The sequence below is a fragment of the Paroedura picta genome, chromosome 2 (genome assembly GCF_049243985.1).
Source record: "Paroedura picta isolate Pp20150507F chromosome 2, Ppicta_v3.0, whole genome shotgun sequence".
In the NCBI taxonomy this organism is placed as follows: domain Eukaryota; kingdom Metazoa; phylum Chordata; class Lepidosauria; order Squamata; family Gekkonidae; genus Paroedura; species Paroedura picta.
The window spans coordinates 71,671,639-71,688,060 of NC_135370.1; the positions used below are offsets into that span (position 1 = coordinate 71,671,639).

General features: G+C 43.6%; 1 protein-coding gene across 19 annotated transcripts in view; it reads right to left on the reverse strand.

Moving 5' to 3' along the window:
• Positions 1-16,422, reverse strand: part of TNS1 (tensin 1) — a 388,444-nt gene that overhangs the window by 100,904 nt on the left and 271,118 nt on the right. For all 19 annotated transcript variants that reach the window (XM_077320625.1, XM_077320620.1, XM_077320624.1 and 16 more), the window contains 5 exons: positions 15,204-15,264; positions 13,726-13,801; positions 13,391-13,520; positions 12,048-12,113; positions 10,985-11,101 (listed from right to left, as the gene is read on the reverse strand). In XM_077320625.1, the coding sequence (XP_077176740.1) occupies positions 10,985-11,101; positions 12,048-12,113; positions 13,391-13,520; positions 13,726-13,801; positions 15,204-15,264 (450 nt within the window). The remainder of the gene's footprint in view (positions 1-10,984; positions 11,102-12,047; positions 12,114-13,390; positions 13,521-13,725; positions 13,802-15,203; positions 15,265-16,422) is intronic.

Here is a 16,422-nt window from a genome sequence, read left to right on the forward strand (position 1 = left end):
TTGTAGCGACCATGCCTCCTCCACTGTGAGAGGCATGATGCTCCCAGGAAGAACTCAACACAATCAGGGCACCAGAGGAGCTCAAGCTGGCCTTTGTACCCAGTGGCACAACTGGTAACGCACCTGTGTCAAGAAAAAGAGGACAAGGTTTTGAAAGATCTTATGAGAATATATAGTATTACAGAAAGCACATGAGGAAATGGCAACCAGAGCAACTCTGGTATATTGTCAGAAATAGTGTAAATTGGTCTGATGATTTGTTACAGGACCGAAACCAGACCTGCTTTGGAAAGACGGCCTCTTTTAAAATGAAGAACTTTTGTCTATTGTTACAAAGAAATCACGAGTTGCATTACGTATTTTGCTGACTAGGGGCACGTTACCTAGATTGGGACAATGAGAAATCTCAGGTTGAAGCCTTGAAAGATAGCTACCATCTTTAAGACCAGAATGGCAATAATGAAACTTCAAGGATAGTTCCCATGGACAAGGATATTTCATAAGATCCTTGTAGAAACAAGGAGAAGAAAATGGGCCAAACATTTACTTCTACACAGAAGGACAGAGATTTTAAATCAAGGGCTTATCCATTTTTGGGGCCTATTAGTTGCAAGGAAGTCAGGTAGACAGCTGTAAGGAAGAGCACCCTTTTGCTTACCAAGCCAAATTCAAATACTACAGACCCAGCCCTGGCGGGCCCAGGATAGCCTGATCTTGTCAGATTTCAGAAACTAAGCTGGTTTGGCCCTGGTTAGTGCTTGGATGAGAGATCACCCAGAATAGACCAGGGCTGATACACAGAGGCCAGCACATGGCAAACCACCTTCCACTACAGATCATATCCTGCCAGGACATGGTTATAATTTTTTTTTAATTCACTTGCCCCACATAATTTGTTTCATCACCACAACCCAGTATATGGGAAGGATATCACTAGTGGAACAGACAATGTAGCACTTGAAGGTATATCCTACCCTGTTTATAGTCCCCAAGAATCTGCAATTCATATGGTTTCAAGACAACACCTGAGTTCGTCTACTAGGGCAGACATTATTAGCTCAAGACACTGCACCTTGGTCATCATCGCCAGGGATATATATGAAGGTAATGAGGACATTAAGGATGGCACTCAAACAGAAGGAGCGCATGCTTACCCTTACTCCGACAACGTTTAGTGAGAGGGAGAGATTTTTAGATAATGGAGAACTGTGAAAGTGACAGTACAGACTCTATAGGCATACAGGTGTTTAATGAGAGCAACCTCAGAAAAGGTCAGCTATTTATCCAGCCTCCCCAAGTAATGACAACTACAAATACAAGTCTGAGAGGTTGGGAAGTTCATTGTCTCAGCAAGGTGACTCAGGGACTACGGCCAGACTCTGAAAGGAAGGCCAACATCTATCTGCTTGAGTTCCAGGCAATCAGACTGGCATTGTTAGCATTCCAAGACGTGACAGGTACATACTGATAAGGACAGACAACATGATGGCAAAAGCATATCCAAATCGCCAGAGTGGTACCAGGGCTCTGTCTCCACACAAGGAAATAGTTCTAATACTTCAATGGGCTGTGCATCAAATCCTGGGATTAAAGGCACAGCATGTAAAAGGAACAGCAAACGAGACAGCAACTTGGCTAAGTCGAGTGGAAATTCAACCAGCAGATTTTCCAGCAGATAAGAGAGCACTTTGGAATCACAGTGATGGACTTCTTTGACATAGCAGAGAATTGTCAGGTGAATAGGTTCATGTCCAGATACAACAACAATAAAGGAGGGGCGACAAGTGCATTGACTCAAATGTAGCCTCAGAGCCTTCTGTATGCTTTTCCACTGACACAAAGGTTGAGCAAGGAGCTCAGCAATGTCAGGGAGATGTGAGCAGTTCTGTTACTAGTAGCCCGTTGTTGGCCAAGATGGCCTTGGTTCTCAGATCTAGTACAACAAAAGGAGGGACTGCTACCAGCAAGGGCAGATCTACAAAATCAAGGTTCTGTGAAGGGTCATACGACCTTCCCTGGAGGTCTCCGCCCTTCTTCTCTTCGCAAACACACAATGGATTGACACGGGGTCAAATACCAATTTGGAGGCGTTGATAAAGGTAAGTCTTCTCTTTATTTCTTCAGCTTTTACACCAGCGTGCCTTCCCACTCTTGCTTTTCTCACCAACCACCCAACCTTTCCCCTTTCTCTCCTTTTATCACCCCCAGTGAGTCCCCGCCTCCTTTAAATCTCTCTGCCCTATTAGCCTCCACTTCCGGTCTTGAGCGTCTCCCTCTTCCCCCACTCTCCCTGGTTCCTCTCTACCCCATTCTCTCCTTCTAGGCTCTTCTGTTGCCGCACCCTTGGCCTGGCCCTTCCTCGGGGAGGGAGCTCTGGCCTTTTGGACTTCACCTAGCACTCCTCCCCCTGCTCGGGCTGGTTGAGAAACATCTCCAATTGACCACTTTTCTGGGTAAGTATCTCCCTTCTCGGCCCTCCCTCTCGGCTCTATCTTCTTTCCTTGCTTTCCCTCTACTTCTAGACACCCCCCCCCCCCACTTAGTCCAGGCGGGCTCCGACTCTCTCTGGCCTCGACTCTCCGGATCTCTTTCTGGACACTCCATCGCCCCTCCGCCCACCTGCCTTGCCTCCGCAGTTTGTCGGAGCGACCCGCAGCCCAGCACCACGGTCTCCCATCTTGCCGCCGGCGCAGGTCGGAGGGTCTCGCAGCTCTCTCCATTACTCTCATGTAAGTCTCTCTCTGTGTGTCCCTTACCCGCCTCCCTTCCATCCACTGGGGTCCCAGACCCTCAGTGGCTGAAGCTAAGGGTCTGGAGACTGAGAGGAAAATGATAATGGATGCTGGAATTCCTAATGATATCGTTGAGAGCATTTTTCAGGCCAGAAGACCAACAACCAGACATATTTATAATTATACTTGGTCTAGACATCATGGAGTCTGCCCCCAAAATCTTTCTTCTTAGGACATTTTAGGTTTCTACATGCTGGAAGAGGTAAAGGTCTCAGACCAAACATCCTAAAATGGCAGGTATCTGCCTTAGAGGCAGTCTTAGAAATTATGGACTTAACGGGCATTATAAATAATGAACTAATTCATAAATAGATGAAAGGTGCCACGCAGTTAGCACTTCTCATCCAACATAGATTTCCTATGTGGAGTCTGTCCAAAGTGCTATTGGCACTGTTAAAATATCCCTCTGAACCACTTAAAAGATTGGAACTAAAAATTCTATTATGGAAAGTGGCATTCTGATTGCAATTATTACTGCTAGAAAGGTGTCAGGATGGGAAGCTCTATCAAATTAGAAAGAGCTGTGCATGTTTCATAAGAATTCAGTGGTACTCAGAACGGATCCCTCGTTCATACCAAAGGTTAACTCAAGGTTTCATACTGATCGACTGACTATACTTCCCTTCTTCTTTCCTAAGGCTTCAGCACCAAAGGAAAGGGAATGGCACAGGTGGGATGTGACAAGGGCATTAAAGGTATATCTGGACAGATCCAAAGGGTTTTGTTTGTCAGATGTTGTATTTGTTGATCATGACAGTATAAATAAGGCATTTATGAGTATCATTGTAAATTGGATTAGGCGGTGCATAAAATAGGCCTGTGACACTTTAGGGCTGAAAAAGCCCACAGGTATTACTGCACTTTCTACTAGGTCAGTAGCTAAATCTGCAGTCTTTCAGACAAGAGCATCTCTTGAAGAGATATGCAGAATGGCCACATGGCCTTCTCACTTAACGTTTATTAAGAATCACAAAACTGATACACCACTGTTATGGTTCGTATATTTATGTGTTACAGTTGCAGAGTTGTATGAAAGAACAACAGTTCTGCTATTGTTGTGAACTTATCTTAAACAAGGTTAAGATTTACATCTGACTATGTTTATTGTGGAGCTTTTTGGCTATTGTATGCCTGGAGAGGGTCAGCCCACTACAGTCCAGTAAAGGCATACTCATTTGCATAACCCTGCCTGCCTCTCATGCCCGAGTGGAGGCATGACCTGGAGGACTTTGCCCCAATGAAGAGGAGGATTCTTCAGGTGGAACTAAATTATCCATTCTCTCTGAGTGGGGGGAGTCCACCCGGAATGGTTATGTAGAACAGCTTAACCTCAGGTGGGTAACATATACTGATCAACCCAGTACTATCTCCTGATCCTCACAAACACACACTTGTTGCTGTACCATGAAAAAAATGCTGCAATCAGCTTACTGATCAAATAATGCAAGAATTTTTAAAAAGGAAGTGTCTGCCTCAAATCCATCTCCTTGACAGTGTTCCTACTAGATGGGATTTAAAATTGGGGACTTATGCAAATATAATGGGAATCAGGACTCTTCACCATGCTATGACTGCTGCTGAAAGAACATCTTCAGACATCCCTCTTGCATATCTACCCTTCCTCATAGCACCTTAGACTTTACATAACACATAGGAATCAGAAAGTGAAAGTAATTCATACTTCCTGGTCTCCATGCTTACATATAACATCCAAGTGAATTTTTCACCAATTCTAAAGGTACCATTCATTCCCACATCACTAGCTATTGTGCTGGACCATGGGCTGTATAGGTTCTGTGATGGTACTTTTTGTCCACCCTCGCCAACCCCTCCCCTACATACCATTTTATTCAATCATCAGAGAAAAAGAAAGGTTTAATGTAGGGCGAAATTCCCATTTTCAATAAATGCAAAAATAAATAAGGGTAATGCATAAAAACTTTGTGCAATAAGAAGTGAATCTGCACCAGCAGCTGCCCCAATCTTTGTGCTGAATGTATGTTAAAGGTTTACATCAGATTTCTACAGGGAAAAAAACTGTATATAATTTTAAGGAGAATTACTTGAAATTAAGCTTCTGTTTTCTGACAAGCCTGTGCAGCTGAGTCCAGATCAAGACTCCCCTTCGGGGCTCATATTCCCCTTAATTTAGTTTTAATGTAAACGTGTGCACCATTGATTTCAGGGTCCAGCAGTATTAGCCCCAGTGCTGCAGTGTAATGGGGAGGAGGGGGGAGAATGCAGCACCAGGGGTAATTTTAACCCCCGCTCAAAAGAAAACAACCATAAACAACTCTCTGTTGCCCAGATCCTTGGTGAAGGGTGCAAAAACTATCCAGTGTTCAGCCTATGAAGCAGTAGGGGTGGGGCGGGAAACAGTCCTAAATACCAAACACAACTGAAAAATGAACCCTGCTCCCTTGAAGAGATCCCTGGCTTGATCCATCCAAGTATTTTCCATGTGGCTGTAGCCAGTAATGAAAGGCTCAGCACTAACAAATACAATTCCAGCTCCCTTCTCCTTTTTGCCTTCTGCAAGTGCAAGATGCATGACGAGAGGGAGAAGAAGCCATAAATACCTATGTTTAAAGATGGACTCCTCTGAGAGTTCCACAAGCCATCCATTATCATTAATGTCTCCTTCGGTGCAGGATCAAGTACTTTAGATGTTAATGTCTCCAGGAACGAAAACCTCTGCTGACCTTACAAGGGAATGGAATGAGTTCTACATGGAAGCCCAAGAACATTCCAGGGTGATGTTGTGCGGCCCATTCAGCACAGATGCATAAAGCAGGCCTTGTTGCTTCTCCACATCTGAAAACTGAAACTCCATATCCTTTGCTTTGAGACACTGTGCATTGTGCTTAAATGGCAAAGAATGCTGTAAATGCCTTATTTTTCACAGGGCAAGGACTGTTTCTGTTACTCTGTGGGAGTTTATACATAATATTATCCCAAAAGCTACTTGTCTCTATCTTGTCCATTGTTGCATTTTAATGGAAAGGCAGCAAGAAACCAAGACCCTGGCTAAGACCATTTTTGCGTGCTACAAGATCACAAGGCCAGAGTGTGTGTGTGTGGGGGGGGAGAATATTCTTGAGGATATTTCTTCTTTCCAGACAGTGACAATATCCAAAGTGAGCCCCATTTTATTCAGTGTCGTTTACTCCCAGGAAAGTGTTAAGGTTACAGATGTTATGTATTTTGGCACATGCTACAGAAGAAAGAGGCAGCCCAAATTATTGGCTCCGGAGTAGTGACTGATGATGGGCACAGATGGAGTTTCGATCCTATGAAGATCTCTAATTCAAGAAACATGACCCACAATATTTTCTGCATGCTTGTCACCTGCCTCTGTTGAAATGGATGGGTGTGCATGAAGCTCCAAGTGAAAATACTAACCACCCACTAGGATGTCAAATGCTGTAGGTTTGAAAGTTGTACTGGCTGCCAACTGAGGAAGGATGCTTGGATATGGTACTATTTCATTGCACTGGGAACTATATAGAGGTAGGCATTCTGGGGGGAAATAACTGAGCTTGCTGCTTACCTAACGTCAAGGGACATGAGTGCAAGGATCCCTCGGTGCCTCTACTTGTTAATACTGTGCAACATCAGATTGCGGAGAAATAAAAATGGACTCCTCACTTGATTACTAGAGAAGGAAAAAAAAATGATCTGGTCTGCATGATGGAGAACTGGTTGGAAGAAAATTATGGGATGTGCCCCAATTTTTAATGATTGTAATCATAATGTTAATGCCACCTGGATATGCAGTCCTTCATCACCTGAACTGGTACAGGTGGTCTCAGGTTTGGTATATCTAGATCAGCCTTTTCCAACCTTTTAATCATGGAGGTACCACTGAAATATTTTTCAGGCTTTGAACTGGCCATGCCTTCTAGCCCCTGCCACACGACCCCCCAAAAGAGAAGAGCCTTGGGCAACAAAGGTTTGAATACACAAGGACCCTCTTTTTCCCACCCGCTCCAGATCCGTCATTGGCCATGTTGGGAGGGAGCAAGTCAACCTGCCCAAATAAGAGTAGAATGTATTTTTTAAATTAAACCTTTTTCTTCCCTCTACACTTAGAGCCAGGAACAGCAGGCACAGGGTGGGAGGGCTCTCCCCAGCCACCATTTTAAAAACCTTAGCAGTACCATATAGTACCATGATTGGGAAGCCCTGATCCATTCTGAGTGATTTCAACATGCCAATGATACTTTATCTGTTCCAGTGCAGGATTTCATGGCTGCTGTGGCTATGAATCTCTCTCAGGTTGTGTTCAGCCCATGCATAACTTTCATTCATGACTTGGGCTTAATTTTTTTATGCACTGAGTTTTGGGGGAACATCTGGTAAGGAAGTTGGAAGCTCAGCATAAGCCACAGTCTGATCACTGCCTCCTTAAGAGATGGAGAATGCAGCACCATCACCCTGCAGAGGTGCGAGCCAGTTGAAACAGCCAGTCCTTGGAGTCTTACAGATCATAGTGGATTCCAAAATACCCTGAAATTTCAAATTTAAGCTGCATGGACACTATGGAGGAAGCTTGGAATAAGAAACACCTGGAAGCTACTGACATGGCTGCCCCTTCTCAACTCGCCCACCCTTGAGGAAGAATCTGGAAGCTTGGTTCTAGAATAGTGTCGGTGGAATGCTCAAGTCTCACAAATCAAGCTACAGAGCTTAGTGACCTAAGAAGCAGTAGTGATAGTGGTAAAGAAAACTACTTCTCTGCTGCCACACCCAACTCCCTGGTTTAAGGTATTTTGGCATTTGTTGACACCAAAGTCTGAGTCTCTCCTGCTATGCTCTACCATGTGATCTGAACTAATGTATCTGAACTAAGTATCCTGAGACTGTCATCTGACAAATGGGTAAGATTTAGCATACATGCATTTTGGCCTCAGGCGATCAGAAAGGCCTCCACGGATCTGTCATTTACTTCTACCATTTTTCAGACTGCATAAAATATAAATGTTCATTCGTCATTTTTATAAAGGAATTAGAACTGTAGTATAATGGAACAGCCCAGGAGATGCTGTTATAAGGGATCAGAAACATTGTTCATTGAAACAAATCACCTAGCTGTCACTGCTTTATCATCTACTTTTGTGATCCATGGTCTGCATTATGGTGTGTTATGCTTTAGTTTTTGTTTGCATTGTTTTCTGATTCTGCAATCTCAGCCCTGATTGAAATGGTTTACACACACACACACACACAGACACACACAGGGTAATCCACTTTGAGTATTATTGAGAAAGTTGCTGTATATGAAACAAATAAATAACACTGGGAAAGATAATCTCTTAAATGACATTTTACCCACTGCCATCAACCGCCCTGCAGGACGATCATTTCTCTATACAAAGAAAGGGAGACTTGAACTAAAAGTAGTTGGTAGTTTTGATTCCATTCCTTTTGTGGGAATTATTCTAAAGATCTTTTGTTAAAATGTTTGACATTTGAGGGAAAAGAACCCCTGGAACAGTCCACTCCTTGCCTTCTCTCCTTCACCCATTTTACCCATTTGCTCCACATACTTTTCAGCCACTGTGAGAAAGAAAAAAATTCTGACTCAGGAACTAGGAGAGGTTTTTTTAGCTGGTTAGCAAAGCCTCTCCTTGGATTTGGCAACAGAGGCGTTGTTTACGACCATTCTAATGGGAACACTGAATTGGGAAGCTGGTCATAGAGACAGCCTGTTCCATCAGCAGGGCTGGCGAGCTCACACCAAGCATCCAGTACATCCATCACATGCCCAAGCCTGCGTGCACATTTCCTTCCTTCCGACAGGCATCCAGAAGTTGCTCCATGCAAGCTTTTCCAGACTGTGCCTACAAAGCAAGGGACTGAAGGCAAGCAACTGCATTCCAGCCAGCTTGGCATTTAGACTACTCTTACTTGCTCCAGAGGAAGATGAAATGTCTTTGCAACCGGGGTGAGACTCTAGAGAAAATCTAGGTCTTTGCTCTCTGTGCCCTCTCTTACAAATTACTCTGGCACTTTGTAACTATTTGACTCATGCCATCTGTTTCTCAAGCCAGGCCCACGTGCAGCTGGTGACCTTCAGACTGTCCAAAAAATACATCTGTTCCCCACCTCTCCCCATTCCTTTTCATGTGCTGGCTCTAAGGCTGGCTGTGACAGAGTCTTCATTATGTATGTGGGCAGGGAGTGACCATGACTTAGCAACTGAAAACCCTAGGAAAATAAAATACTGTTACCAAGTGCTGTGGACTGACTTAAGCTGATATTGCCCCCAGGCAAAGAAAACAACTTTTTGACTGCAGTTACAACTGTTCTCTAGAGGGACACCAAATGCTCCCCAATCCAACTAATTCTGCTACTCACCTGTATCAAAGTAAGGGGCTCTCTAACTCAGATAATTTGCACTGTGCTTCCTGATAAATCAAACCAATTCCTTTCCTGTAAGGAAGCTTTCATACATTACATTACACCAAAATAAAAATAAAAATATGTGATAGTGGCTACAAATAAAGTATGTACTCCTCTTATGTGCTTAAAATACTTAATCCTCTTATCCAGTCAGCCAAGGCTTGGGCATACTCCGCTGCATGGATGGAGTTTCTTGTAACGTGTGACAGCTCTCCTGCATGCAGAATCAGTGGGCTCCACCACAGTTGTGCTAACTCAGCAGGCAAAGCTCCAATGACTCATAGAGGACACCTTCTGATTAAGCCCTTGCTAATTTGGCACATAAATCAAGAGAGGGACAACCTAATTTTGCCCAATTATGGGTTTCTATGCATGTTACAAACTGCTTTGCACAGAAGCCCCCTAGATAAAAAAGCCCTGTGGACGCAATAATACATCAATTCTCAAATCACCTAGCAGCGTTGTTCCAGTTCCTTTAATTTGTCTAGTCTACTCCAGCCTTATGTTTGACTTTAAGCAGATTATAAGGAAAACTGTGTAAGGTAAGAAATAATGTTTTGTTCTATTCTTTGTCCTAAGTTTGTATCAAGGAATTGTACCAGAAAGAGTCTAAGCTATTCATGCCCAGCATTTCACAAACACACACATTGCCCAGCAGAGCGATAGGGTTCAGGAGGGCAATTATCAGGCTAAAATACAGAAGCAAGGGGTTAAAATAGGGAATTGTGAAGCAGAAGCTTCCAACCAATCAGATCTCTAGCTCTTGTGGGAAGGCTCACCCTCCTGTGAGAGCTCGGGACTACAGGTGGTCCTGCCTCTTCTTTAGTCTGCCCTTTAAAAGTTAGGTATAAGGCAATGAGGACAGACCTCACTGGTTCTGGAAGCAGAGAAGCCAAGCAGGGGAAATAATCCCCTTTCTACAGCTGAGGCCTCAAAAAGAGCAGGTAAGCAGTCAGCTGTACAGGATACTGTACTAGTTAAAGTGAGTCCAAATGTGGGACATGACACTCTCTTTCCTCTTACATTCCCTCATTCTTGGTATTGCTTCATTTCCTTCACTCTGGAATGACGCTTTTCCTACACTCTCAAATATGCAGTTCACAAATGCCTACAAGTAATCCCACTTCCTTAAATGCTGCTACTCCTGGAGATGAGAGAAAGCAGTAGGAAGCAGCTCACAGTCACCCTGTGTGACAGTAACCAGGAGATAAATTAAAGACTGATTCCCTGCATGGAGACCTTGAAGCCATCTATCTAGACAAAATGTAACAATCTCCCATATATCTTTGAATCTTCAAACTGTATCACAACATCCTTAAAAATCCAACCTATTGGCACCCCGACTTCATTAGAATGTTCTCTATTTAATTACCTTCTAGTTGATATATTCTCGGAGTTCCCCCATCCAGCAACTACAATTGTTCTCATGGTGCTTCTGAGGTTACTATCTGTTGGCTACAGAGCTGCATGATGGTTCTTAAACAGAACTTTAGCAGACAACTCGGACACTGCTTGTGGAAGTGCACCACTTTCATCCTTACAGAGTGGCCTCCCTTAACATGCCATATTCTGCCATATCAAAATGGTAGCCGGCCTACAGATATAGCCAGCAGGCTTCAAGGGGATTCTTGTTTTATACAAGCCAATGAAACAGAAAATCCTATTCATATATTCCTATAATAGATGGGAAATACTTTTTTCATATGTGCTGAAATAATTTTGGTGACATAAAAGTGTGCCTATATCTGAAAACCAGGCTATGTGCAATGAGAGAGGTGGTTACTTACCCTCCAAGCTGTCTTCATGACGTATATTAAAGTTTTCATAGGAGTCCCAGCGGATTAGTGGATCTGAGGTGTTGTAGTCTACAGAAACACTGGGGCCATTCTCAAGATGTTCCATGCCTTTGAAGCAAAGACAGAAGGCTTTCAGTAACAAACCTACCTTCATTGATGGATGTGCTAAGTAATGAAAGGGAGAAATGAAAGGGATGGGAAAAACAAATGTAAAAGGAAGCAGGGAAGAAATAAAAGAGGGCCATTGGGATACAGGTGATGATACTCAGGATGAAAAATCCAGAAAGTTGTCAGATACAAGCGACTCATGCAAGAAAAAATCAAATCCTGAGTCAAACCATAACCAGGGAATCTAACTAAGGAAGTGGGAACTAGGGAGGCAGAAGAGCCAGCACAAGACCAGTAGTCCAGGTAGGACTGGAAACTCCACAAAATAGTGCTTCTCCATCTCAGCCTGGAAAGACAACCCAGAAGGACACCATGACTGATGGTACAGTTCCTGAGAATTGCAGAGACGGTACTGTTGCCAGCAGAATTAAAAGAGCTGGATTCCCTTTGTCCATCTCCCAGTGTCAGTCATCTACCAGGGTGACCAAAGCTGTTTCAGTCCCACATCCAGGGCTGAAACTGCACTGGGAAGGACCCAAACTACCAGCTTCAACCAAGAATGCTTGAAGTTGTCCATTCAATCAATCACCTTTCTCAAGAATGAGTTCTCTTGAAGTTCTTTAGAAGTGAATGCTTCATAGCCTGTTCCAAGGCTGAGGGGACTAATCCCTCTCTCAAGGAGGCATTAACCATTTCTGAGACCCAGCCAACCATTCCCCACCCCCAGCCCTAGAATTAAGTAACCAGGAAGGGCATGGATCACACAAGCAGATAGTACACTTGAAACTTCCAAGGATGCTGTTCACATCCTCAATGAATAAACTTTAAAGTATCCCTTCAGCACCCTGTTACCATCTGACCCCTTCATTGCTAATATAGATTCCAAGTCATAATGTATGTGAGATCTTCATCAGTCAAACATTGAACAAAACAGTTATATTTATACCTTGAATCTTTTCTGGACCATAGGAAAACACAAACTCCACTTTCCCATACTCTGGAAAACGCTCATCTGCAATAAAAAGAAAACAACATCTGACATATAATATGAAGTCATAGCTGGTTTATAGAGGAAACTTAATTCAATGGGATGGAGAAATCCTTTAGGGAGACTGACATAAAGCAAGCTTGGAGAAAGGGTTTCTGGGGCCATCACAGAAAGGCTATGCTAACTGACATGGATATTACTGCCAGGAGAACAGGCATGTTTCACTGGGTGTGATTTATCCCAAGGATGATGTCAGCACAAGCACAGGGATATGTGCAGTCTAAAGTCTGGTTCACACATGCAGGAGAATGTGCTGATAATAATGTGGGAGAGCCCTGAGGTTAGTAGAACCCACCACTTCAGAATGCAAGGGATATTACAACTTTGATTGTTCCTTTGCATTAAATACTCTCCAAAAATTAATAGTACAAGAAAGAGAGATGTTCTATCTCCATCTTTGCTTGCTGTGTTAGGCTTCTGTTTACAAGGAATTTTTTACATCCGTGAAACAGTTCAAAATGCGATCATCCACCTGCAGTATTCTACCACCTCATTCTCCTGGATGTGAGGACCAAGCGTTAGTCTGTAATGGAAATTATTCTCTGTGTCAGGCGTATATATATATATATAACCATGGCATGAAATCACAACTACTGGACAGATTCCAAATGCTGTTAAGATGCACACTGTTCCACATGTGAAAAGACTCCTAACATTTTTCTTGCCTTTCAGCCTAGACATCCTGCCTTTTTCTGTTCTTCCTTTTTGAGGGTGACAGGAGGCTGGAGGGACATAACATTGTTCTCTCCCTGACTTCATGTGGTTAGTTCTTCATCTGCCCCCCCCCACACACACACACACACACAAACACTCTTCACATTAAATGACATACGAAGGCAGAGGAAAAGAATCTACATGAGGGGGGGGGGGGATGCATTCCTGGGGCTATTCCAGAGCAGCAAGGTAATTGTAGCCACAAAAATGTTAATTGCTTTGTTACATCATCCAGCTCTGGGTGAAGCTTCAGGTTGCCTGGGAGCAACTGTCATATTCCCTCATTTCCTCTCCAACAACGCTACCCATGCCATTCTAAGCCCATTGATTCCAACTGACTTAGAAGGGCATAACTCTGTTTAGGATGGCACTGTTCATCTGTTTCTTTACATTCTGTAGTGTCACAGTGAAGGATACCAAACGACAGCCATGGCACTACGAAAACACCTTCCTAAACGTGATCTATACCTTACCAGCCCTTGCAAAGCAAGTTTATTGCCCTCCATTTAGTTTCTGACAATTCTGACCTCTAAAAGCATCGTCCAAGTCCTCCTTGTTGAAGACAATGGCCAGGTCATGAATAGCACAAGTGTGAAATTGCACTCGGAAGATCACATCCCGGGTCGGGCTACGGAACTTTTTGTGGTAACATTTCAGCTGTCAGGGGTGGGAACAGGGGAGAAAAGAGCCATAAGCTTGGAGATACGCCAGTAAGAAAATAAACTATTTCCTCCCCCCACCCCCAAGGTTGTTACAAGCATCTGAAGCAAGCAGATGGCAGGCTGCAGCTTGTAACTGTGGCAAGATCACCAGTGGAAGTTGCATGTACACTGGTAGAAAACAGAAATGTGAGACTCTTTACCAAGATATCTCCTTTCAGGAGCAGTCCGGGCTCTATAGTGATACAGATGCTGGTCTGGCTGTCTCCTTGCACATTGCTGCACAGAAGAAGGAGGAAAATAAGCAAGCAAGGTAGTGACCACTTAGCTGGGATGTTACTTCCTTATACGATAAGCCTAAATAACAGCTTCCCTCTGTGATGGCAAGATTAAAGTTGGTAGAAATTTCACCTTGAAGTACCATCTATCATAGGAGTCAGGTGCTACCATTGTTGCCATTGTGCTACGCGTGCTTTGTTCCCCGTCCTGATCCATTTGGACTAGCAGACTAGTCAATACCCAAGAAAGCATACTAAGGCCACGAGCAGCAGTATGAAAACGAACCACTAAAATGATGGGTTGGAATGCTGGCACCAACTTATCTTTACAGTTTGTCCTTGAATGTCCCACAAGTAGCTTGTGCAAGCCACACTTCCTCTATGGAACAAGCCAGCACTTATGGCAAAACTGAAGGCAAGCTATAATTGGAAGCCCTCACAGGTTATCTCTGATATTCTTCAGACTAGGAACGGACAATTTAGTTTGGATAAGTCAAAAAGTACCCAAATCAATGCTGATTAGGGGACTTTTTGGAGCCGAATAACCCATCCCTGCAATTTAAACGGGCAAAATCAGCAGTGGTCACATCATGATTTGGCCACAATTCAGTCAGTTTAAATGCCTCCCCCCATTTTCTCAGGCATCACCTGAGAAGATAGGGAGGAGAGGGGCATGCCAGCTGATGAGATAGCATCAGCTGATTGGTGGAGCCTTTAAATGACCCGCCCCCCTCAACTTTCTCTAGCAACAGAGGACCTCTCCACTGCCAGAGAAAGCTGTGAGGAAGGCTTTTAAAAGGGCCTGTCAAGCAGCTGATGCTGTCACATCAACTGTTTGGCTTGCCCTTTAAATGCCTCACCTTCCTACTTTCTCAGTTGTTGTACTGTCCAACATGGATGCATTTAAAGAGTACCATGCCAAACAGCTGATAATGATAGCAGCTGTTTGGCAGGCACTCTTCCCCACTTTTCAGACACTCTCTGCTGCCTGGGAATGGGTGAAGCATGTGCACACAACAAAATCTGGATACTTTTTAGAATGATTCGTCCAAATTCGAAACAGTGAAGGGTCATGTGTATTATTTGGATTTGGCCAAAACCAGTTCAGGCTGAATCCAAAGCAGTATGATTTTTTTGTGTGTGCACTTGCCCACCTCTGACCATTTACTATGCGCATGCAGTTCAAGGGGTCTTCAGGACGAGGCTGCTTCTCTCCCAAGGCAAGGGTGATGTAAACATGTCCCAAGAGCAAAGCTCAGCCTGGTAAACAGCACGAGCCCTCCAGCATCCCACTTCGCCCGTGACCTAGAGAGGTGTATGCTCAAGTCAGTTCTTATGACTTCGGGGACAGATGGGACTCCGAGTCCAGGAAACCAGAAGACTATTGTCAAGGAAATATTTACTATATTCCAGATGTGTAGACAGGCTGCATAGCCTGGTATATCTTGAGGAAAGGCCGGCATCCTAGGAAATATAAATCAGAGACAAAGGATCCTTAGTTAGTCATGGAGGTTAGTTATAGAGAAGAGAGTGCAAACAATAAGAGACCAAACAAACAGTCGAGTCCAAAGAATAGATTTGTGGTAAGAATTCTTGTCTTCCAGTAAATGCCAGCTCTATGACAGTGTTGGGATTGGGGCAGTTATGAAGAAGGATTGTGCAGCATCTTACTTTACCATGAGTCATAAGGGGCTCAGATATCCCCTAGAAGGTACAACTATCTGTTTCAGAGATATACACAGAGTGCCCCCAAGAAATAGACAATCTTTTTGCTTAATGGCAGTGTTCAACTGACAGGTCTGCTGCGTGGAGGTATGCAACCAAAGTCAGAATGAGGATTGTGGTTGTCACGATTTTCTCAGAACTCTCAGAAAATCTCACACAAAAGCTGTGTGGTCTGTTCATTGACTGCAGACAATCTGGGTGCATTTCTAGAAAAAAATGCATTAATTTAAAGTACTTTGGGGGAGTATTCATTCCACGGCATTAAAGCACCATCACTGAGTGAACGAAAAAACTAGGGCGACCAAGATGCAAAAAAAAAGAGCACAGTTCCTCTGACTTTCAAATACTATGATTTTCCCATTGCTATGCTATAGTGAGGGAAATAATCGCTGGGGCAAAACTTTAGTATTTCTTTGTGTCTTGGGAATGCTAGAAACAGTGCTCTTTACAGAAGATCTGCTTCCTCTTAAAACTTCTTCTAGCAATTTTCTCATAGGATACATTAATACTAACCATCCTGTCCAGCCAGGTATAATATGGCCATCGTGCTGCCTGCTTCACTAAAGCTGCTTATGAAACCTCAATCTCACTGGATGTCTGCTTTGACTCCTACATCACATAATAGACACAGGTTACTGTGTCTATTATAGACAGGTATGGAGAAGCCTGAAAATAATGGTAATTGTGAAAACAATACTGTGTAGCAATTGTGCTGCTCCTTAACAGCTCAACCTACATTTGCAGTAATAGCTGTGGTGTCCCACAAAGCAATCTAAGCAGGGATTTCAATCCATGAACTGACTGTGACCTTGAAATTGGAACACACCTTGACTTGCCTGAAGCACTAAAAGCTCTACTTCCCCCTCAGCAAAGCACTAATGAAAAACCAGAGAGCTC